The 24,677-nt window shown below is 43.1% G+C and overlaps 1 protein-coding gene and 1 long non-coding RNA gene across 6 annotated transcripts in view; one reads left to right on the top strand and one right to left on the bottom strand.

The window, feature by feature from the left end:
* Positions 1–24,677, top strand: part of LOC116329947 (ubiquitin-associated and SH3 domain-containing protein B-like) — a 43,001-nt gene that overhangs the window by 8,375 nt on the left and 9,949 nt on the right. For 2 of the 3 annotated variants that reach the window (XM_039622843.1, XM_031752092.2), the window contains exon 2: positions 22,499–22,552. In XM_039622843.1, coding sequence (XP_039478777.1) covers positions 22,499–22,552 — 54 coding nt within the window. Of the gene's footprint in view, positions 1–13,298; positions 13,379–22,498; positions 22,553–24,677 lie in introns of those variants that run through there. The other variant, XM_039622844.1, reaches the window with a different exon arrangement.
* On the bottom strand, positions 19,663–22,544 carry LOC120443660. Of its 3 annotated transcripts, XR_005615575.1 has the most exons (5): positions 22,197–22,544; positions 21,902–22,044; positions 21,229–21,322; positions 21,030–21,099; positions 19,663–20,391 (listed from the first exon to the last, which is right to left on the bottom strand). It is a non-coding gene; the product is annotated as an uncharacterized LOC120443660 (long non-coding RNA). The 3 variants fall into 3 exon arrangements; XR_005615574.1 differs by having other exon boundaries at positions 21,229–22,044; XR_005615576.1 differs by having other exon boundaries at positions 21,229–22,040.

The following is a 24,677-nucleotide window of genomic DNA, read 5'->3' as shown; positions in this document are numbered from 1 at the left end:
GTGAATGTCGCGCGCACTTGGCTACACTGAGCTTGTCCTCTAAAATACTCAACATCTCCAAACACAGTGTTCTCCTATGGAATATTCAACAGGCAAGACTACACATCACAGCCATGATCATACACCTATGATATGAATTTTTACCAGCAGTGAAACACACACCTGTGGTGTAGCCTTTACAGTTTACAAGAATACATATAACTCTAAATAAAACTGACTTTATTAAATTAGGCCCCCCCCCCTCCTTACCTGGTCCCTTCCTGTGATATCACCACTAAACAGGAAGCTATAAAGACAGGAAGTGAGGCAGCACTTCCTCCTTTTGTTCCTGGAACACAGGTGAGTAAGGTGACTTCCAACCAAGTAAACTGGACAAACTAACCGCTGAAAAAAATCAAATGTTAACAAACTTGTCAAAGTTGATTTAAACTAAGATGTTATATTAAGTCATCTGTAAAAGTGCAAACATAAACAAACCCAAACTACAGAATAAAAATCAAGTTTGGCTACATCAGAACGAGCATGTGACGATTAACGAGCCTAAACTTTAGGGCACATGCTGTTCTCACCCACTGTGTCACATCTCTGTTTTCACAAACATGTGACTAGTGACACGCTACATGCAGTGGTGTCATTACTGCAGTACTGCTGGTCACTGTCCTCGCTCTGACATTATTGGTTAATGCCCTAACCCTGTCCCAGTTTTGTCCCTGTCTGTCCCAAAATGAAATTCTCGGTGTCGTCACTGATGATGGCACAGCATAAGAGCCTCTGACGATGATGCTTTTCATGATGGTCCGTAGTAACTGTGGTGACAGGCTCCGCCCACTGATTGCAAAACTAGACGAGCCCTGATTCAGCCTCCTTCAGACTTCTTGGGTGGATCAGGTCAAAGGTATTGAAACAGGCAAAAGGACACAAGGAGTCACAAATGTTACCTCAGAGCTGATTATTCCCCCCTCATCATCGGACTTTTTAGCAAGAGGAAGTTTGTGAAAACAAGTGTACACAAGAAAGTTGTGCAACACACTCACGTTGTCTCACTCTGGAGTTTATTTCTTATCCTGCTGAGCTCTGTGATCGAGGCAGTGGCCGCCGTCTTGGCTGGGTTAGCAGGCTGTAAGGGCAGAAAATGAAATGAAGATGGGTGGGCTGCCTGTTTTATGGAAGACTTTTGAAAACAATGAAAAGAATCTGAGCAAATAATATATGTGGTGTTATTACGTATGTGCACGCACGCGTTAGACCAAGCAGTGAGGCCGCTCGGTCTAACGCGTGCTTTGTGTGTGTAGCCGGTCTGGCCTTAAACTCTGATTGCTGTTAGTTCTCTGCGTTGTGTTGTGCAAATGACAAAAGGAGTCGACTCTCACTTTGCCATCTGGGGTGGATTTATTCTCCCATAACTGTTCAAAATAAAAATAAATCAGTACAGCATCTTCATTTTACTGGGCTTCTGCACGACACCTTCAAGGGAGAGAGAAGAATGGCAGACCTGATGAGAAACCACCTGCCCTAACCTGAGACTAACTTAGCATGTTACAATAAAGTGCTGTACTTGACAGAGAAACAACAATTCACACTAAAACATCGAACAGAACTGTGAGACAAAATGCACAAAGGGAACGAGCAGTGTTTGAATTACTTTTAAATGCCGTGTTTATTCGCTCTGTAACCGAGAACACTAGCATACGCTCACCTCTCCTCGGCCGGGCCTCTAGGCGACTGACTGAGGAAAATAGCGCGCAGCTACAGGAAGTGACTTCGTGGGAAGGTCACACAAACAAAATAAAAGCTCCCAAAATATAAATACAGAAAATAAATATATATAAATAAACATATATACATAACCAATACTGACAGAGCAAAATAACACTACAGGATGGATCTTTGGTGAAATATAAATTATTTTTTAATACACCCGTTACATGTGCACGGGTGAAACAAGCAGAGCAGGCAGATAATCTGAAACTGTTCAGTTTGATTTTGAACCATGAGAAGAAAATATGACTGCTGCAATCTGCTTCTGCGTTCATGATCTGGTCACCATGGCTTTAACACTTATCTTGTCGTTATTCAACTGGAGGCCGACGTGCTGAGTGCAGCGGCTGGTATTCACAGCTCGATGTTGTTAGCATACATTCATGGCACGACTGCAGCCTCACATTGTTTTTATGTCAGTTTAATAGCTGTGCTGTTCATTAGTACAGAGACATAATGAGTTCCTAGCAGAGTGATTGTTTTGGTTGTTGAACCGAGTGACCCGTCTACATGGATGATCTCATATTTCAGAGCTGCCACGACCTTCAGTTTAGACTTTCAAACTGCTGGGATTCCCCCAAATTTAAAACGCACCGTCTGATGATCTGAAAGAGCATTACAGTGTGGGTTTGTGTACATGCAGGCTCGGGTTTCCCTCCAGCTGACTGATGACCAAAAACAATACTGCTAAGGTTTTCTCCTGTGCGCTAGTTTCACACCTCTGAAGGCAATACTCTGGTGTGCTTAGTAATAGCAGAATCTCACTATGTTCCAAACCAAGTGTGAAGGCAAACCTCAGATGGATAAATGACTCATTGCCTTTTTGACTCATTCAACATTTCTTCTTTTACAGTTAAATAAGGTAGAACAGTGTTTCCCACATGCAGAGTTACACAAACATGTTAATGGCCACACAATTATATGTGGCCCCATATTTTAGCCTTTTTCTCTTATAATAATAATAATAATAATAATAATGATATCCATGATCAGCTTTATTCTAAATAATCCATTTGCTCATACTTTGAAAGAAGAAGTGAGACGCTGGTGTTTTCTTGCTGACCAGCTCATTCAGCTGTGGTGGGATCAGTTTTAAACCAGAACCTGCAGCAGATGGAGAACAGGTTACCGAGCAGAACGACTTCTGTCGAGTTGTTTTAACCCCAGGAGCCTCATTATTTTAGTTTCATTTAAGAAAAGAAGTTGTTCCATAACACAATATTTTCTGCACATATTCACCCAAAACCAAACCAACCAAACCGGGGGGTTATTGTTAATTGACTGTGACGCGTGTCACACAGGGACAGCTCTCTGTTCCTGCTGACCACATGAGTGTTGTCAGGGTGAATGAGAGGCCCAGGTGGCAGTGGATTCTCGTGGCTCAGGACCTGCACGGATAAGCCCATAACAGACTCATCTCTGTCGCACAGCACTGAGAGCGGATGAAAAACCACTGGAGGCAACCATTAATCATGTGTTTGCAGAGTCAGCAGTGGTAAACCTTCTACTTCCTCTAGATGGCAACCAAAGGATCAACCTGAGCTGTTGCATGCAGAGGTTTGGGCCTTTGGGCAGACACAGAAAATCTTCACAGCATCCAGTCTGACGGCTGGTTTGACGTGTTATTTCTCTCTCTTAGTGTTCTGACCTGTGATGATAACCGACCTCTTTCACAGCTTTGAGTGCTGACAGCAGCATCTTTCAGGAGCTGTATCCAAACCGTCATTACTGAGAACAGGCCTCATTGCTGCTGCTCACGAGCATAGCATCTCTTTCTCAGTTTTGGACTGTAAGCTCAAAATTCATAACCCATGCCAGAGTGGGCTTTCACTGGTTTGTGCTTTCATTTGCAGCGCTGGCGAGCGCAGGTAGGGAGTGAAAGACGGAAGCGTTGTCGGCCCGTGGTGCTTCTGCCTCGGTCAGAGAGCCTCTCTCGTGACCACAAACACAAGCGCCCAAAACTAATCTGTGAACACAGTTGCTGTTTTTATTTTGGTCCCGTAAAGCAGGCCACTCCAGGGTTGAAGGGATCAGGAATTAAAGTAGATTTGATGTAGCATTTAGTCTCATGCCCAATTTGATGTGGACACTGTGTGTGCGCCAGTGTTCATTCACACGTTTCAGTGTGTGGGGGCTGTGCGCTGCTGCGTGCGTGTGCTCGTGTGTCATCTGCTGTCAGGGGCTTTTACGTGTTTGTGTTGTCGTGCTGCGTGTGCTCGTTGACGACCGAGCCATCTGCGCTCGCAGTAGCTTTGCCAAAGCAGCGTCTGGAGAGGCTCCAGCAGCCAGCGTCCTCCAGCGCCTGCCGTCTGCCCCGCGCGTTCTCGGCGCTGAGAAACGACAGGAAGTTGCTCGTGTTGGAGCAGCTTCCTGCTCTGTTCTCCCCCTGCTGAGCTCCACTAATCCTCCTGGATGACTGGATTGAAATGACTGGGGAAGAAAATAGATTTGATGATACATTTAATTATAGGCTTGGATGTAATGAGTGTTTCGCAGTAAACACCAATTGTACTTGTGTGAAATTCAGACCGAAGCCGGGTCTCATCTTCAATTTGAAAATCTTCATTAGTTTTTACCAGAGCTAAGCTTCGTCGGCACAACGCAGCCAAATACAGCCGAGCAAAGAGCGTGAGGAGAGCAGGCTGCTGTCTCAGACCGGACTCATGCAGAGAAGCGGCGCAGCCCCACGCCGCTGCAGGTCTAATGTTAGGTGATATCTCATCTTCAGCCCAGATTGTGGATCCAAATGCTGCAAGAGCATCAATAATGAGACGCGGTATCATAGCACAGAGGAAGTGATCCCTGACTCAGTTATTTAATAATGCACACGATGTGATTTTAAGTTCAGCCGCTGTCCATCAGGCATCATTTCTGTGGGCGTGACCAACCAACCCGACTAAACTGAGCCGTGACTGAAACACGTGTCCACCAGTAAGATCCAGCTGCTTCTGAAACACTGATGTACTGAATGTACATTTTCACAGATTTGGAGCTATTTGCAGGAAGCTTCGCCTGCTGAAGCTCAAACTTCCCAGTGAACATTTTCAGTCTACACGAGATAACGGATCTGTTTTTCTATTTTCAGTTTGGAATCATTTCAGAAATAAAGCTCCGTCGGTTTGTAACATTTTTGCAAGAACGCGTTTTCAATTCTAAATGAAAATATGATGTATAGAGGGCCAATATGTCCAATATTACTAAGAAAAAAATGAGCCGTTACATGAATGAGGTTTCATTTCATTCTCTTATTGTCATATTTAGGATTACATTTTACAAAAGCGTATTTCGTTTCAGAATTCAGCTTTGTTGTTGGGGAGGAACGCCGTCTGATGCCGTGAGTGCAGTGACGGCTCTTTCTGTGCACGATGGTATATTTCCTTTGAGCTTCCAGCTCACACCGCCACACCCACAGCTCTGTATCTTCTCTTGCTGTGAGATGCTTTTGCTCATATATATATTGTTCTGTGGACTCTTCTCTCCAGGGATGAGTCGTAGAACAAATTATTCATTTTTTGTTTCTCTGATCTTCGCCCGTGTCAGTGATAGCACACATCTAACACCTGTATTTCTATCGTTTAGAAGAAATGTTAGCTCCACACCTTTTAATTTTTTATAGTCATCATATGAGCTGCATCTTGTGTGAGAGCTCGGCCTTTAGCTGTTGGAGAGATAAGATCAGTGTTAGCAGGAATATGGAGTTCATCACGGACGGAGATTTGACTGTGAATTATTTAAGAGGGGGAGATTATTTTTGACGTGCAACATAAAACTTCCTTTTTCTATTTAATGGATGTATTTTTTTTTTACCTCATGTAAGTAAACTGGATAAACAAAAGTGATAAAAGTCAGTCTTAAAAAGAGGAAAACCAAAGTGAAGTGATTTTGGGTTGCTCTGTTATTTATTTGTCAAATGTAAACAGTGTTATTTAATACACCATTAAAAACTATGCTTGTTCCTCAGATGTGCACGTGAACTCGAAACATGACTCTAAATAAGTACAAGTCTAAACATAAAAGAAGTAAAACGTGGGCTGATCTCCTGCCCCGAACTGGACAAGAAAAGTTTAATCAAAGCTTTGAAAATGAGCACAAACTCAGTTTTATGACCTTTTCTTTTCATTGTATATTTTCTATTGTGTGTCTTAAATACAAGCACAGAAGGTCAGTAGATCTTACTGTTATAAGAGAAGTGAGCCTGTGATTAGGATCAGTAAGAAGACTTCCTGTTAGCTCAATGCCCAGCTTTGAACAGTGAAATATGAGTGAGATTTTTCTTTCCATTAGCATCTGTGGGTGAGTGTGAACTAATTTATCAGTGTATGAATGTGGGTGCGTATCTGGAGTCAAATCAATGAGTGGCGGCTCCAACGTGTCTCGTCTCTCTCCAGCACGGCCCAATTAGCATTAATGAGCCTGGATGACAAACAGCACAGAAAACGAGTTGTTGGACAAACTGTTAATAACACGCAGGCCGAGTCTCCTATCACTGAGTGCTTTAGAGTCGGCTCTACAGACAGCAGAGCTCGCATCACTGCAGAGCAGAGCCGCTCAGCCTCTGTGGAACAAGGGCGAAACACCTGTGGGCTTCAACAGACAGCGATACAAGAATGCACAATTACTGCTGGTTTAGATACCCGCAGGGCTGTTGTTGTTGAGAATATCTCCACTTTTACTGATAAACACATGAAGTAGTTATTCAGGTTAATCATGATGTCAGAAGCCTGTAATGATTTCCTCCTGTTTGCCTTCTCTTAGCTACAAACTGCAGCCCTAACCTGTGACGCGTCAACATCCATCCTGCTCTTTCATTAACTTACTTGGATCAGAGCTAGCTAGACACTGTGTGTGTGTGTGTGTGTGTGTGTGTGTGTGTGTGTGTGTGTGTGTGTGTGTGTCATAGCTGGCTAACCTTGTAGTTAGCTAGCTACGAATCAAGCATGTGCAACAATTTTCCTGCATGTTCTTGTGTTGCTTGGAAGCTCTGTGTGTGTCTCGTCATGTAACGTGATAAACATTTCTGTGCTCAGTCCTGCAGAGTCTGAATGCACTCGTAGTTTCATTTGTTCACAAAGATTTATGGTCGTAGTGTGCGAGCGTTGTCCCAGCTGGAAAGAGTGTTTTCATGTAGCTGTAAAGCTGTCAATCAAACAGAGCTGTGGAAAAAATAAAGTACATATTTAAAGCAGCACATGGTTTGTGATGGTTTGCACTGTGCTCGAGTAAACAGTTTGTGAGCTCTGTGTAGCTGCAGACTCCCTGGAACAATGTACAGTAACACAGGAAAACAATTATCGGTTCTATTATTGTGAGGACGGAAGTTTGTATCCCCGTCCGCTACACGCAGCACAATGCTGGCTCATTATAGCAACACAGTCTGAGAGAACAAACGCACACTTCTGCCAATAAAAACCAGAGCTACTTACACAGCTTAGAGCTACCCTGGAAAAACCAGCAAGTCACCACCGCACAGACGTGCTGAACACACACTCTGCTGTATTTGAAGCAGGGACGCAGTTTAGTGAAAAGTTCACATATATATGCTCGAATGACCCTTTTCCACCTGCATGAGACGTGGAAGGGAAACAACATAAACTGAGCTGACGGACGCAGTGCGGGCGTGGAGAGAGACTCACAACTTTTACATGTTAGCATTGTTGTGTTTGTAGAACAGACAGAAAAGTAGGACCAGAGCTTTGTCATATGATTACATCTGCACACAGGTCACCAGCAACATGTTAAAACTACATGTTGACACACAGCACTAGTTCTACAAAACCAACCAACCAAAAATAGAAAATGTCTTGTTTCATCAGATTATGAAATCAGATTTCGTTAGAGCACGTTATCTGATGTTACTGAAAGGCTGCTACCAACCAGCTCATGAATATAAAGCGCTAATCGCACCGAGCTGGAGGAGCAGAACGGCCAAAGCAATATCTGCAACCCAGGACCGCTCTAGTTTTTGTTGGAGATTATGTGAATTAATAAGCATGAATTCTGTGTGCGGTGAGGCCAAAGACAAGGTGCTCAGCCCCAGGGTGAGGAGGAGGGGGCTCTGTGGGAGAGACCCTGGACACACTCTGCTTACAGTTCTAATGAATCAAACCTCCACCCTGTAAAACTGTGCCTTATTAGAAGGTGGTGCTTTAATCCTTCACCCTTCAAGGTGAAATTCAAAGAGGCTAGTATCAGCTTAGTGTAGCGCTACATAAATGCTCCCCGAGCTGGAGGCTTTACCCTAACCCCTTACTCTGAGAGATCAAAGTGCTTACAGCTCTGGTCAAATGCAGCCGCAAGCTGTGTTAAGGTCGAAAGGCATAACTGTGTGTGTGTGTGTGTGTGTAAAACACAATAGGCAAAGGGAACCCAGTCATGTGGTTTTACCTTTGCGGACACTGCAGCGGCTGGCCTCGTGTATCTGTTTCATGTGTATGTACCCCTCGCTGCCACGGTCATGCATCTGCAGTAATTGCGTGTGGTCGCTTGCATGTGGGCCTCTCTGAAAATGTGTGTATTGTCAGATTTGTAAACAGGAAGTGTGAGGATGCATGCAGCCAGAGGACACAGAGCCATGGGATTTCCCACAGTGACAGGACGGCTCAGCTGAATGAGGCTTGCTGCGAGTGGGTGGTGTGTGTGTGTGTCTGTATGCATGTGTGTTTCCTTTCACATGGGTGGGCTCATTTGTGGTGGATGTATATTCTGGATGGATGATAAATTGCGTGAGACCAACAGAGAGTTTGATTATTGCAGTGAAGCCTGTTCATGAGTTTAATCAGACTCACAGCGATGGCTGAAAGTTTCCAGCTAAAAAAAAGAGAGTCAATAAAACATCACGGTGAACACGAAGGCAGAGGAACAGCTCTGTCATGGCGTCTGCTGCTGGCGTGCAGGGGAACATGCGTCACAGCAGTCGGTGGTATCAGAGCTGCATTAGTCAGTGGAAGCAGGCAAAACACATTAAGGCTCAGACAACAGAAGGAGGGCCTCTGTGGGCCATCCACACACTGTGAGGGACAAGTGGCTGTGCTGGCAGCGCAGTGTTTGCCTTCGTCGTATTCTTTTAAATAACAGAAAACTCACAGATCTTTGTTCAGGTGTCGGCTTCACATCTGTCTCTTTACCTGGAATTTGAAAGGCCAACCTCGACTCTTTACGGTTTCTGTCCTGCTAACAGAGGTTAGCGGCGCTGCTCTCTGCCTGTGCAGCTACCCTCAGAAACTATTTTAATGGTGTTCAAACCACATCTTTATTGATACAGACTCAGGTGTCAAAGCATACAGGGGTTGTTGTTAAATGACACCTTTATGGGGGAAGAGTTAAAGCAGACGACCCGCACAGACAAAATGAGGAGACTCCACTCAGGCATGTCTGCTGGACCAGACAGAGTGAGTCCCCGCGTCCTCAGGGCCTGTGCCCCCCAGCTGTGTGGAGTCTTTCATCAACTGTTTATGCTGAGTCTGAGTCTGCAGAGGGTCCCAGTGATGTGGAAGACATCATGCCTCGTCCCTATTCCAAAGACGCCACGTCCCAGTGGCCCCCAGGATTACAGGCCCGTGGCACTGACCTCCCACATCACGAAGACCCTGGAAAGGCTCATCCTGGACCAGCTGCGACCCATCGTCAGACCACATCTGGATCCCCTTCAGTTTGCTTATCAGCCTCGTCTCGGAACAGAGGACGCCATCATCTATCTGCTCAGTCGTGTCTACACCCACCTGGACCAGCCGGCGAGCACTGTGAGGGTCATGTTTTTTGACTTTTCCAGTGCTTTCAACAGCATCAGGCCGACCCTCCTGGGTGATAAGTTAGCAGCGATGCAGGTGGATGCTTCTCTGGTGTCCTGGATTGTTGATTACCTGACAGGAAGACCACAATATGTACGTCTCCCACAGTGTGTGTCTGACAAGGTAATCAGCAACACAGGGGCACCACAAGGGACTGTCCTCTCCCCCTTCCTCCTCACCCTCTACACCACAGACTTCAGCCACTGCACAGAGACCTGCCATCTTCAGAAGTTTCCTGATGACTCTGCGGTGGTTGGATGCATCAGCAGGGATGATGAGACAGAGTACCGGGCTGTGGTCGACTCCTTTGTCATGTGGTGTGAGCAGAATCATCTGCAGCTCAACGTGGCAAAGACCAAGGAGTTGATAGTGGACTTCAGGAAGACCAGGAAACACTTGACCCCAGTTTCAATCCAGGGGGTCAGTGTTGACATTGTGGAGGACTATAAATACCTCGGAGTCCACATTGACAATAAACTGGACTGGGCTAAAAACACCACAGCACTTTACAGGAAGGGCCAGAGTCGTCTCTATTTTTGGAGGCGACTGAGGTCCTTCAACATCTGCCAGAAAATGCTCAGGACTTTCTACGAGTCTGTTGTGGCCAGTGCGATCCTCTATGCCGTTGCATGCTGGGGGAGCAGGCTGAGGGTCGCAGATGCCAACAGACTCGATAAACTGATTCGTAAGGCCAGTAATGTTGTGGGGGTGGAGCTGGACTCCCTCAAGGTGGTGTCGGAGAGGCGGATGTTGTCCAAGATAAAGACAATGTTGGATAACACCTCCCACCCACTCCATGACATGCTGGTCAGTCACAGGAGCACGTTCAGTGAGAGACTGAGATTACCCATAATGCACCACTGAACGACACAGGAAATCATTCCTGCCTGTGGCCATCTCCCTGTACAACTCCTCCACTTAACACACTGTTTACTGCAACAGCTACACCCTTCTTGCACATGTTCTTTTCAGCTATTTATTAATAAGTGACTTTTATGTATATATATGCCTGTATATATTGTGTCTGTCTCTGTTAATGTTTGTTTATAATGGAGCACTGTAACAAAAAATAATTTCCCCTGGGGATCAATAAAGTATTCTGATTCTGATTTAAAAAATCAACCCTGAAAACTGTGCAGGTTTAGCATGTTGCTCAAATGCCAGGCCGCCTTGCTGCAGGGGTTTGTTCTGACACATTTTTATCTTTGGTTTTATAATTACTAAAAATGCGATTCATAATTTATAATTCTAAGAAAGAAAAATCGATAATTTAGTTACCGTGTGAGGTCCAAACTATCACTGGGTTAACCCTCTGCTATCAGGATATCTGTATTTTCATGTCTTGCCAATCACATGACACAAACAGAATCAGTCCAGCTGGTGTTCATTCAAATCTTTTTTACATTTTTTTCTTAAAATTCTCATTTTATTTTATTTTATTTTATTTTCCTCTGAAACATTGGGTTAGGGTGAAGGTCAGTGACTCCTGTGTGAAACTTTCCCCTGCTTGTCCACAGCCGCCCTGCTGCCTGCCCCACGGGCCCCACAACAGCCGACCTGCTGGGTGTGACCAGGTTAAAAGCAACAATACTTTCAAATGCACACTGGCAGACTTTAAAGCACTCGTGTGGAAGAGAGCTGTTGCCGTCTAACAGCTGCAGTACGAAGACGGTGCGTGTGCCTGAAGCTCTGCCGAGGCTCAGAGCAGAATTTCACCCCATCAACCTGCAGCGCTATGCAGCCTGGTGACATTTGTGCTGTGCGCTGCAGCGCGCCTCATGCACATGCTGCACTCCTGGCTCTGCTGTCTTTGTCGGTGCTGTCAGTCAGAAAAGACGCGCTACATCAGGCGTGAAGACTTGCGCTGTGAAGCAGATGAACGCCTTCACAAAAACACATTAAACACGGTGGGGATCATTTAACCAAAGCTGTATTCACAAAACCCCCTTCAGCAAAACAAGTTCATGTCAGCACATAAGTGGGAAAATGAATAGCAAATTAATATGCACGAGTATGTTTTTCCAATGTGGTATGGAAATATTAATAGCAGCAGACGTGTGTAGAGTCGGGAACATCCTGCTGCATTCAGCTCAATATTGTTGAAAGTGGTTCAGTCAAAAAGAAGCATTTTTATTATTTACATGACAATATTTCCATGGATTGTATGATCCATGGAAACACGTGTTTAAATCCATACAAAATCTTTTTAAAAATAAACCAATAATTCACACAGTTTCCTATGATAACAGGAGCTAACAGCCAGCAGGGAACAAATTTTGGTCTTCAGCATAAACTCTTCATTTAACACATTTCACACACAGAACAAGGTCCCACACATGTTTGGTGAGCTGTTAGGTTTTTAAGGCCGTAGTTGACTCAGAGTTTTAGGGCGAGTTTGGTGCAGTCGGGGGGGATTTCTCCTGCTGAACACTGACTCATGGTACTCCGTGATGGCAGTAAAGCCCCGCTGCAGGTTATCTGTCTGCCTGAATAATCGATGGAACAAATGTCTCGTACATTAGTGGATGAATTATTTATGTTAGATAAATGTCAAACATGTCAAACGTAGCGGCCCTTTTAGACACATCAGTAAAAGTACAGTTCAAACAGAACAAGAGAAACTCTTCAAAGCCAAAAATACCACAAGGACATTTTTCATTTCGTTTTTAATTCTTTAAATTAGAACCAGATTCACACATATGATTTCAAAAGCCAATGTTCTTGTGTTTGATGTTTTTATTCTTTCACCCACACAAACATAAAGAGACAGGCTTTTTATAAACCTACAACTTTTCTCGACAGACACTAACTTTTATTTGTTATTATCATTATTATTATTGTTGTTGTTGTTATTATTATCTGTTTGTGAAAATTAAAGGGAGAAATGGATGGTTTTGATTTAGCAAACAACAATAAAGCTAACCTGATATTAATTTCAGGGAAACGCTGCAGTTATATTTATCCACATAAATGGTTGCTCTTAGTGACTCTGGTATATAACGTGTGCTTTCATATATGATATTTGTTTGAGCATCACTCTGGGTGTTTGCAAAGCAAGAAGCTGCAGATAAAAAATTGAAATGTTAAACCTTCTTATATGTGAGTGTTTATAAAGAAGCTTAACTTACAACTTGTTCCATAAAATTCATTGAATATGAAACAGAAGAAAACTGGAGACATTTTTCTTAGTTAACCACGACTGAAGCTGTACTCGTGTTACTTTTCATCAGAAGTGACATAGGTGGAGTTTCAGTGATACACTATAACACATTAGGTTGTTTAAGGTTAGCTAAGCATCTGAAATCAGCTAAACTGATGCAACAAGCTCAGAGTTGAAGATGAAACGAGCAAAAATTGAAACGCTTTAGTGAAAACAGAAGAGTCTCATACAAAAGTGCTCAAATAAAACACACGTAAACTAGCTAGCTAACAGGAATCGTGCATCGCAGGTACGCTTCATGTGTGTGTTTGTATTGTTGCAAACCATCAGAGACTATTATTGACCACATATTTCTTACAAAAGGGTCTTTTTTTCCATCAGCCTGACAAACCAGAACCCACTTCCTTTGGCTTTTAGTCTCAAGCTTTTTCCATCGCACGAATTATTATCATTGTGATGTCATTAGTCTTTCTGTGTAACTTGCTATTAATTACATTCACCTGTTTGGGGCATGCTGTGTTCCAGCGAAACCTTACGTGCTGCACGAGCTGTAGGTCGGAGCAGCGCTGCGTGGGCGTGTTGCTCTCTGCCTGTCTGTTTCTCTTCCTGTCTCTGTGAGCTGTTAACAGAGGATCTCTTTGCAGTTGGAAAACTTGCTTTCACATCTCTGTGGGTGAGAATGCGCGAGGGTTTTTTCTCCTAACAAAAGCCTTTAAGCTGCCAGACTGAACCTGCATGTGTTATTTACAATATCAAACATTTGTAGAGCTGAAGAAGTGTTTTTAGCCTGACAATAATCTGCTCTGTGCATATGCAGCACTTTGGACCAGCTTTGGGTGACAGGGCATGTTTAGTCTGTTTCAACACTGATGGGGAAAATGATGATATGGGGACAACCTGCTGCGTACTCACAGGTGGAGAGGGGTTCGGGCTTTTCTTGGGACTGTGTGGTGGTGGACCAGCTGTGGAGCAGTGAAATTTTCAAATGTTTTGGCTAACCATTGAATCGAAGGTTTGTTGTGATGGACGGCCACCCAACAAGAACGTACTTGAGTATCATTCAGTTGGTGATCTCTGTAGTTTGTCCCCTTCCCCCTGTTATTGTTATTATATGACAAATGAAGCAGATGTAATATCTGAAACTAGAGCTGGGCGATATAAGATTTTTTCATATCACGATATGTTTTTTTCATTTCAGGCGATAACGATATATATCACGATATAAGCCAAATAACTATATTTGTAAGATTTAAATGTGCCGTTGCTCACAAGTAAAATGTGAAATAATTAGCAGCTTGTTTTGATTTAAATATTTATTTCCCATAATAAGTTCAACAGGGCAGATGTACTTAAGGAACATGAGACTTCAGTTTCAGATAAATAAAGGCAAATATTGCAAACTACACAAAAGTTTCAAAATAGAACAAACAAAACAGACTAAATTGTCAATTCCACTTAGAAACAAAATATTAATTCTAAAAATAAATCTTAGTTTGTTTTACAGAAGAACAGACAAAATTGACTAACTTTTGTCAATATCAAATAAACTGAGAACTAAAAGGAAATTCTCAATCTCTCCTTGTTGTATAGCTTAGCTTTTCAAACAGTTTTAACAGTTACTTTAGTCTGACAAAAGCCGAATGACGAATCAGCGCTTTCAGTCAGAGACTGAGCATGCACCGCTTTATTGTATTTCCAGACTTGCTTTCGGCACAATTTACAGTGCGCGCTACTCTGTTTTTTGTCAGACTTGAAATAGCCGAAATACCTTCACACTACGGAACTTCTGTGGCCCTTCCGTTCAACAAGCTCTCCGGCATTGGAACCATCACCTGTTTTCTCTTCGGTAACCTTCGCTCACGCTCTCGGTTGATTTTTCTCTAGTCGGCAAACTCATTTCCTCCATTACCCGGGCGGCCCGGCTGGCTGCTTCCCAAACAAACACACATGTGCGCCTTGGCACTTGTGCTGTACGTAACAAGTCACGTGACGTGACGCTGCGGCTGTGATTGGTTCGGCTCTGCGCTACTTAATTTGGATTGGCTGTTCTTTTTTTTCTTTTAAGAGGACAAGAGAGATGAGGCCTATCGCAATAGTTTAATTTTTCTATCGAGAAAAAGTTATTTCGCAATACATATCGTTATCGTTCTATCGCCCAGCTCTATCTGAAACTGTTGAATTTATATTTACAGCTTTTCACTGAAAGCTTGTGAGTCAGTACAAGTGATGGAGACTTTATCAGAGTGACAAAACAAGCTCTCAGAGAGGCGGCAAAGACATTTGGAGAGGCCCGATCAATCCTGTGGAAGTTCTTGGAAAGAAGGAAAACACTGGCCAAGCTCAATAACACCAAAAGACCCGAAGGAACGTGGAAGACGACTAACGTGTGTGCTGAGACAATTATTTCTTAAATTATTATTACTTAAGAAAAATAGCTTAACACCATCTATCCAAGTCACAAACACTCGTAAAGAGCGAGTCTACAACCAGGAGACGCCTTCACGAATGGAAACACGGAGCGTTTACCATCACTGGCTCCAAGGCCACATTAGACTTGTGATCTGAAGCGTAGCCAATTATCTGTCAGTCTGAGCTAGTCTGACTGTTTATTGGTAAATGGACTGGTTGTTATATAGCACTTTTCTACTCTATCTGAGCGCTTAGAGTGCTTTACAGAACCTGCCTCATTCCTTTTCCTAAGTGCTTGGCTGTTAGTGCCTATCTAACATTCATACTCCGATGGAGGCATCGGAGAGCAACATGGAGTTAGTATCTTGCCCGATTTGGCATGCAGACTGGGATTGAACCCCCCAACCTTCCAGTTAGTAGCTGACCTGCTCTACCACCTAAGCTACAGCCACCTGTGGCTGATGTGACTGCTGATAAAAGTAGCAGGATGAACTGTGCACAGAGCTCCACGCTCAGACTGGACGGCAAAGAAATGGGATACTCCAAGTCAGTCACCTCAAGCAGCAACTATGGGCGTGTTTAATAAAGACATAGCAGAGCAACAGAGTAAGCTCAGCATGGTGATTTCCACTGGTTTCAGACTGCAGACCGTCGTTGTCTAGAGTCTGAAGGGGAGACTGCAGAGACAGAAACTGAGGTTTTGGACTTGATTAGCATATGGGGAGAAATTGATAGACTGCTGCAATAACACCTACTAGCTATGTAGCCGCCATTTTTACTTCCGTAAACAGAGCGCGTTGTGTGTGACGTCTTCTTTTGCGCATGCGGGACGCTTTGAGGGCCGTGAACTGTTCACACTAGAGCGTGTTTGCTGTCACATTTTATTTGCAGTGTGAACAACCAGACAAAAAAAATCAGATTTGATCAAATAATCGGAATTGAGCATTAAGACCTGCAGTGTGCCTTAGTCTGATATTGTCTGTTTCATACACCTTTGATGCATCATACTTATTCTCCTCTATTATCATTTCTGGTTCATAGCTTTAAAGTGCTGTTATCTACAGGGAGCAGGACATCACCTGGAGTCCACTAATAAACTAAAACTATCGCAATGAAAGCTAACAGCCCAGCTGTTTATGGGTCAGTCAGATGGGGAGTTGCGGTTTTGCTGCTCAGCATTAAAATGAACAGCGTAGAGGGGCTGAGAGCGTGTGTGCAGATTTGCACCGTCATCATGAAGTCTGAGGGAGTGGTGAGTAGCTGCCCTTTGAGGCTTTAGCGAGGCAGACCCAAGTGATCTCACCAGCCTTTGATCAGCAAACCTCACGCCAGGCTGCGCTACCATCGCTGCTCTGAACACACTGCCTCTGATTTCTTTCATGATGCAATCTGACATTAGCTTGTTCCCAGAAAAGGCTAGACACTGTGTTTAGGCTCCTCCTCGAATCTCGCTCGCCTCTAATGGACGCGTTTGACTCGGCAGCCCGCAGCTCTGGAAACCCTCGGAGGCAGCACGAGAAACAGGAAGTGGAGGCTGCCGAGGGGAACCCAGACACAGTTTCACTTTTATTTTCTTTTAGTTATGAAACAAATTTTAAAACATGGTGTTTCTGTGATCTAGTACAAACTCTTTCACATGTATAAATCAATACTGCAGCTTTAAATGGGTTTAAATATAAAACGTTTGAATTCATAAACTGACCTCACAGCTTTAAATGTGCACCCAGACTCTGAAGTTCTAAGCTCTGTGACGCGATCATGAGTGGGCAAGTTGAAGGTGCCGCAAATGTTTTGGTTCTTTGAAATAATTGTTGAAATGATTGTCACAGCAACAGATTCACAAAGTTATCTTCTGAAGCGACGTTTCTTTGTCTTTAGCCAGTCTGATGTGCACTCCTCGAAAAAGTGTGTAATGTTTAAATGTTGATCTGTTCAAAGTATCCAAACCCAGCTGTCCTGTGTTTTGTTAAATCGTAAATCAACTGTGATTAACTGGATTTTTTAAAAAAGCTGCATTTTGCACTCACATTATCATCGTGTTACATGAAAATGTGTTTGAAATCTAAAAGTGTGACAGTTATGCAAAAATAAATAAGAACGGGGGCAAACCCTTCTTCACAGCACCGTAGTTATGTTGCTCGTGTGATTTCCGAACGTCACAGTGGTTTGATGCAGATCGAGACGCCATATTAGAAGGGTGTCCATGTTGGAACGCCATGTTTGCTTTTCCCCACACGTACCGGGGGCCATCCTAGCCCCAAACACCCAGCCATTACTCACCTGCTCATACAGCAGAAGCTCTAAAAACTCGTGTTTTACTTACAAAGAAATGCTTTGGACTGTAGCTTGAGTCACACTGAGGAAGTCCTTTTTCTGACTTCCTGGATGATTGTACATTCATGGAAACATGCTGCGCTTGCAGCCACTTTAGCTCACATGAATGTTTTACACTTTTGTAATGTGAAGAAGCCGTGGAGCCACTTTCATCTAAGAACTTCCTCTGATCGTCACAGCCTCATCCAAAGTCAAGAGTGCGGCGGCAACAACCTGAGATTACGTATTAGATATGATAGTTTATTATATATTTATTTAGCTTGTGTTGTCGTTCTCTCCTTCCTGATTCTTTTGAGGCTCGTTTGTTCCAACTAGAATAAACAAAAAGAGGCTTTTTCTCAGAAGTGACTTGATCAAATGTCATTGATGTTATTAGAATCGTTCATTTTACCACTGGCTTTTTACTTTTGCTAAATGTGTCGTTCCTTTGTTCTCACCACATATATAAACCTGGTGATGAAAACAGTTGCAACAGTTTCCTTTGATTCATGTTTTTGGTACTTTGGTCTCAGCTGCAAACTTTAGCCTTTAGCAGTTAGCAGCATCATTTTAAAAGGTGGAAACAAAGAAGGAACCATGCTGTCACAGTGTAGAGCTTCTTAGGACCATTATAGTACTGGGAAATGTAAAAAAACAAAGTTGAAGTGTACTGAGGTCAAAGATGCAGACCACCTGTGCGAGCTGTTGTACCAGCCTGAAGTAACGTGTTTAAAAACTTGTAGTGGTGATGACACGTGTAACCTTAGAAATATGACCGTTCAGTCTGAGGACACATTAATCTTTTTTGTCATCCAGTTGTAGAGTGTGTTCCTCAGAGCTCAGTGCATTGATGGTGTTACACATAAATAATCAGCTTTACACGGTATTTTAATGTAAGTGTAATGCAATGAATGGCAGGTTTGGTTATGAAGCCAGTTTGTTTCCTGTTGTCTGAGTTCAGCTGTGTCTTGTTACTGTGACGGTTCCACTGTTTGCCTTCTGTGTGTGTTTAAAGCTTCACTGTGCTTCTTTTCTTTGTCGGCTCGTACAGTGTTTCGCTCTTATTTGCTCTCAGTTTGCTTCCCTGCACTCTTCTCTTGTGTTCTTGGACGTTTCTACGCTCCTGCTCTGCGTCGGCCGTTTTTGGGTTTTTTTGAGTCCAGCGCAGCGTTTCCGTTTTATCTTTCGTGTCTTTTTAAAAGCTGTTGTGATGCAAAAGCTTTTTTCCTACTGAGCTGCCTACTTGTCATGACAAACAAAGAAGCAGGAAAAACTGTCTCATGTTTCCAGTTCTGACTAATAAAGACGGTATAGGATGGTTGTGATGGTATGTTTCCGAGGTCACATTTATCAGTGCTCTAATGCTGATATGCAGTCTTTACATCATGGAGCATTTGTTTATGTGTGGACTGCATGTACGGTTGAATCTGTTCATTTACATATGTCGTAGACATGACAGTGTGCTGGCTTTACTCGAACATGTCAGCACAGCGAGTGTTTCACAGAATCCACTTCTGCTTTCGCTGTGAGGGTTGTGAAAGCCTGATGTGCTCTAGTTTGTGTTCATTAAGACTGAATGTCACCCAGGTGTTCCTTCCTTCTCTTCCTCTTCCTTCTTTGCGATTCTCTCACACACGTGTGCAGTGATACGCAGGTCTTACCTGTGGGACACGAGCAGCTTCGTCAAACCCAAACAGCGTCTCTGCTGTGGTCTCAGCTGCTGCTTTTCAAGCTCGCTGTGGTGAAGCTGCCTTCTTTTCTCTTCCCCTTCACAGAGCGTCTACACAACAGTACTGCTTTGTCCTTCTCTGTGCGTGGGGCATCATAAAAAAGCTTTGTGTTCTGGGATACGTACGATTATGTTTAACAGCTCAGATTAGCTCAACAGCTCAACTTTATCCTGACTGCAGTCTGCTTCGCTTTGACTGGAATAAATTCTCAATCCACGACAAAGTCATCAAACGCAGCAATTTAAAGAGCAGGTCTTATTCTAGTACGGTGTACACTTTATGTGTCCTTTTCGATAAAATGGTTGAATAATGGTGAATAATGTGTTTTGTTATAAACATAACAAAATATTATATTTTGTTTGTACAAAAGCTGCATGTGCAGTCTGTCTGTTATTCTGAGTGGACACTGTAAGGTCAGATCTGTTTGTACCGGGGGAAAACATCATCTTTACAGAGTCCTTTCCTCCACATCTGTAGTGAGGAGACGACACAAAGATCTTGATGTGAGTACAGCTTTATTAAGCTGGCAGTAATAGTTTTGTTGTGGAGGGTGAAAAACAGCCTTAGCGTTCATTTGGAGTCTGGTCTGCTCACCAGCTCTGTGCTTTCAAACCTTCGGACCGTGCTGTGCGCAGTACGCCTGTCCCACAGGAACAATAGCTTGTTGCGTACAGAATAAACTTCTGAATCCCCGGAGATGAAAACCACATTAGCGTGTCCAGATTCTTAGCTCCGAGCGGTGGCTAATTCCATTCTCTGATGTGCTGCTGTTTCTGCTCCTCGGCAGCTTTAGCTCCAGGTTGGGCTGGAGGCGTGAACGGGTACATTTCGGTTCACACTGTGTCAGTGACTCTTTCATCTTCACTGCTCATCCCACGTGAAAACTTGTGGACTGCACACAGACTGAGGATGCAGACGTTACTGCAACCTGCTGTCTTTTCCCCACTTTGAATTACAAAGCAGAAAACATGAAACACAAAAATGATGCTATAAGATCACTCGAACGGGTGAGTAACACTTTTACAAGTAACTCTGAAGTGTCAGTTTATTGTAAAGAGGAGTCAGCCCTGTGTGGTGTGTTCACACTCTGAGTGAAAGGCGTTAATATCATCCTACACGCGCTGTGTATCATCTTCCATGTTGCTGCCCATGTCTGCTGAGGAACTGACGCTTCCTCTGACTCGTGATCCGTGTTGGCGTCTCATCTTTACTCACATTTGGTCTTTCTCCATCCCTGGTGTGACAGAAATATGCAGTCACTCACACACACACCCTGACATTTAGAGCCAACGGCAAGAGTGGAAAGAATTATAAAAATGTTCTGTTCCAATGTGCAAAAACTCTGATTTTTATCGGTCACGGGACAGGAAAAAAAAGGTGCTCCCTCTTTGTAAATGTGCCCAATATAAAAGTACATCAGGAACAAATGGTCGTCATCACTGAGCTGCAGCGATGTTGGTTTCAGTAGAAATGTGAAGGTTAAATTCCTTAAATGTTGCAAAAATATTCTAGTGTTGTTAAGGTTAATGATTAAGCGTGTGTGTGACTGCTGCTATCAAAGTAACAACATGGCTGGAAGTCGATGCTTTCTTATTGTTATTTACTCCTTAGTCTTCATCACAGAAAACAATCACGCCTTTTATGTCTCACGCTTTAAAAATGTAACTACATTAAATAAAGACACCAGTTTGAACTTGGAATAACAAATTAAACATGTTTGTTCAGTAAACGCACGTCTCTAAGTAAAGCTGCACTCGTCACTATTTTTTTACCTGACTATAATTTAACTTCCTGCATGCATTTTTAATTTCTCTTTGCTCTTTGGGCTGATTGGGACCCGATGAATGTAAAAACAAAGAATTATCTTTTTACCTGGTGTAGTTTCTGTAGTTTGTGGTCTAGACAACCCAGAATGTGATCCCCATATATGTGGACGTAGGTCCTGGGAGGATAATGACAGAGACATAAACAGTTACCTGTCTCAGTTATAGAAAGACATTCAGCCTTGATAAGTTTTTATTGTGTGTGTGTGTGTGTGTGTGTGTGTGTGTGTGTGTGTGTGTTGGCTGACTTTGCGTGTCGATTCAGAGTCGGTGTGAACAGCGTTGTCTCTTCCCCTGTGGTCAGGGCGTCAGCCCTCTGGTGCCCGTCCAGCACCCGTCAACCTTAACATGAACAGCAGCTGATGAAAGTGGAGCGTTTACCATGAGCGCTAATGTTTCTCCATGTCTGCTCAGTGTGTAACTACATTGATTATTATGTCCACATGTATTTGTTTGAATAACTTTCATCCGTGCTTTGTTTTAATGTTTTAAATCAAAAGTTTCAAATCAGTTTTTCACTCTTGATGAAACGTTGGCCGACATTTCTGTGATATTCTCACAAATGTAGTATAAAAGTGATTCTGTGGGTTAACGGCTGCTGCGCTGTTTGTACCGTCTGTAGATGTTTCAGTTAAAATGTGATTCAGACTTGTCAGGTCCAGCCCCGTGTCTGAGGTTTATCGTTGTCTCTGCATAAATTCCAGTTCAAAATCAAATTTATTTTTTCATAAATGGTTTGGTTCTTATGTAGCACTTTCCTCCTCTACCTGGGCATTTTATACAACGTGCCTCATTCACACACCTTCTATCTAACACTCAAACTCTGATGGGAGAACGACTTGGGGTTCGTGTCTTGCCCATTTGGTGTGCAGACTGGAGCAGTCGGGGATTAAAGCACCAACCGTCTGATTAGCAGCTGACCTGCTCTGGTCCTGAGCTCCAGCCTCCGTGCGGCTCTTGACCAGCTGTTTTTGTTCCTCTCGCTTTAAGCCAGATTTGTTCTTATTGGTTGTCTCTGGCAAACAGCATTTAATATGATGGTGCAGCACTGCGACCATTTCTGTCTGACAGAAAATAAACAAACATTTTTAAACCAGTTATCGTTAGATTTGCATAAAAAACTTTATCATTTTTATAAAGTACAAAAATAGAGCTTGCTGTTTTAACCAATGATAAAAACAAACAAATTGAGTAACAAGGAAAACCTGAAGAATACCAAAGACTTTCTTTTGCCTCCCACACTGTTTGTAGAAACCTCGGTGTTAGGTATGCTCAACAACTTTTCCATATTCTTTTCCTTCCGAGCCCTCGTGTGCGTCCTCATAGGTGTGGCTGTTTTCTGTTTTGTTGTTCAGCCAGAAAATTCCTCAGGATGTGCACAAGATCATCTTGTTCCTCTCTGCCGCTTAACTGAAAGACAAACAAAGAGCAAAAAAGCCCTTTGTGTCAGTCTCTGAGTGCTGTGGTGAACTTTCTTTAAGGCGTGCCTTTCATTTTTCTTCCTCTCTTCTTTCACAGACTCAAAGCTCTGGTGTCGACTGGAGGTCGGAGTGTCCAAGCAGCATGTGACTGGTAGGTTCAACTCTATGTGTACACAGCACATTTCCATCATGTGTACAGGACACATCACCAGGCAGAGAGGAAATGTATCGTATACCGCCCTCTGCTGGACACGTGTGTTACAACTGTGGGTTAAATAATTGCAGGTAACTGCAGCTGAGTGCAAATCAAACACTTTGTGAAATAAAGGACGATGCAGACACGGATCTGTGTTTTTGTCACAGCAGCACAGCAACACTGGTTTCACCAGTGCCTGAACAACAACCCACATCAGTGATTACTACCTGGAGTTTGTTGTTAGCAATAACTTTAAACTGGAAAGCGTTCAGTACTTAGAAATAAACCAGTACAGTGTTACATGAAACGTGTACAGCTGTACTCTACAGTATGCAGTCAGAAATAACTCAGTATAAGTAAACCTCAAACATGAGTGTAACTTCATTTGTTTAAGTAGCTGGTTGGCTCAACAATATTAAAAACTATTTTATATATGTTTGTTCAGTCAAGTTTGAATTTCATTTGACTGGTTCTAAAGGTTTATTGTATTAATCACAGACCACATATTGTATTCTAGCATATATATAAGCTGAACTGAACTATTCATGAGTGAAGTACAAGAGCTGTTATATTCTTATTCTTTAGATTGGAAGCACAGGCACAAATGCAGTACTGCGTAGTACAGCCAGTCTGAAGCTACTCCTCATCTTCCAATGAGTCGTTTGTCATTTTTCAAATTTGGTCTCCGGCTTTCTGAAGGTCTTTCCAAGTTTGCCTTTGATTCTCTGACTTTCTCGCAGTGTGCCCTTAAAACAAAGACAAAAGAAGAAGTATCTGAAGAGTATCAGGCAGCCGTGTCATTGGCCATGAACCTGAGAGCTGCATCTGGCCCTTCAGCTGATCACCTGCTGTTCACTCATCAGTGGAAAGTGGCTGTCACATAGTCTTTGTAAAGGCAAACAGACTGAACTGGGCTGAACACCAGCGGCAACAGCTCTGATGGAGTGATTAGTCCAAATGTGCTTGAACATTATTAACAATGAGCAGAACAAAAAGGCTGCCAACATCCAAAGAAGAGCTTCTTATTCCTAAAGACGACTTAAAGAAAATACAGAGCAGGTCATCTGCTGATTGCAGGGTTGCTGGTTCGACGCCTGGCTCCCCCAGCCTGCTCTGTGTGCCAATGTTAGAAAGCACTAAAAGCATAGAAGGAAGTGTTTGTGTGGATGTGGCATGTTGCATAAAGCACTATGTAAGAATCAGTCCATTTACCATTTAATGACCTTGTGTTTTTATCTTATATACTGGATTTCCATTTATGTCTGCACATGTTTAAATCCTCATTTTCCATTTTTCAATCCTCAATATAGAAGAAATGAGGTGTAGTTTAAAATGCACAGTACTGTAGTGAAAGCTGTGCTCCTGTATTTTGTAGGTTTAGAGGGATGGGTGTGCTCAGCTTGTTCGTATATTGTGAAATTGTTATTGTTATATTGTGAAACTGATTCATGTGGGATAAAAGTTGAGCAATGACTAAACAGTCATGATTAAAACAGTTGGACGTGCGTCAAACTGATGGTCTGATAAGATTTTAATAAGTCACAATCAGCGGTGACAGGATGTGATGTGTCACAGACTGTCATTTACTGCTGCACAGTGTTCATCTCCAGCTGTTCTTCTCTCAGTCCCCCTGCATGTGTGAAGAAAACAGGAATGCTTTCTTTACAGATCATCAAAGTTTGCACAGAAGTGCAGATGACCAGAATCATGCCCACTCAGCCATTGTTCACAGTGCGTCCTGCCACACACGGCGCGCTGTAGAATACAAAGCCCAAAGATGCACGAGCCATGTTCACTGGATCGAAGATCACTGTTGTGTGAGCCGATACTGTGAACAGATGATCATAATCAGAAACAGCAAACACAATAGTGACGACTGACCTTCTTCTACCCAACTGTCAGAGAAACACGACTGTTTTTCAAATTTAAAGATGGATAAAGAAAAATCTATCTTTAGAGGTAGAGGCGGTGGGGGGCGGGGTCAAGCTGCACTTTGCACATGGAAAAGAAAAGCAGCACAATCAGTGTTAGTGCAGTGCATGTTAACACCTCAATGATTCGTGTGCAAAGACGACCTCGA

Source organism: Oreochromis aureus, linkage group 14 (assembly GCF_013358895.1).
Source record: "Oreochromis aureus strain Israel breed Guangdong linkage group 14, ZZ_aureus, whole genome shotgun sequence".
Taxonomy (NCBI): Eukaryota; Metazoa; Chordata; class Actinopteri; order Cichliformes; family Cichlidae; genus Oreochromis; species Oreochromis aureus.
This window is presented reverse-complemented; position numbering and strand designations above follow the sequence as displayed.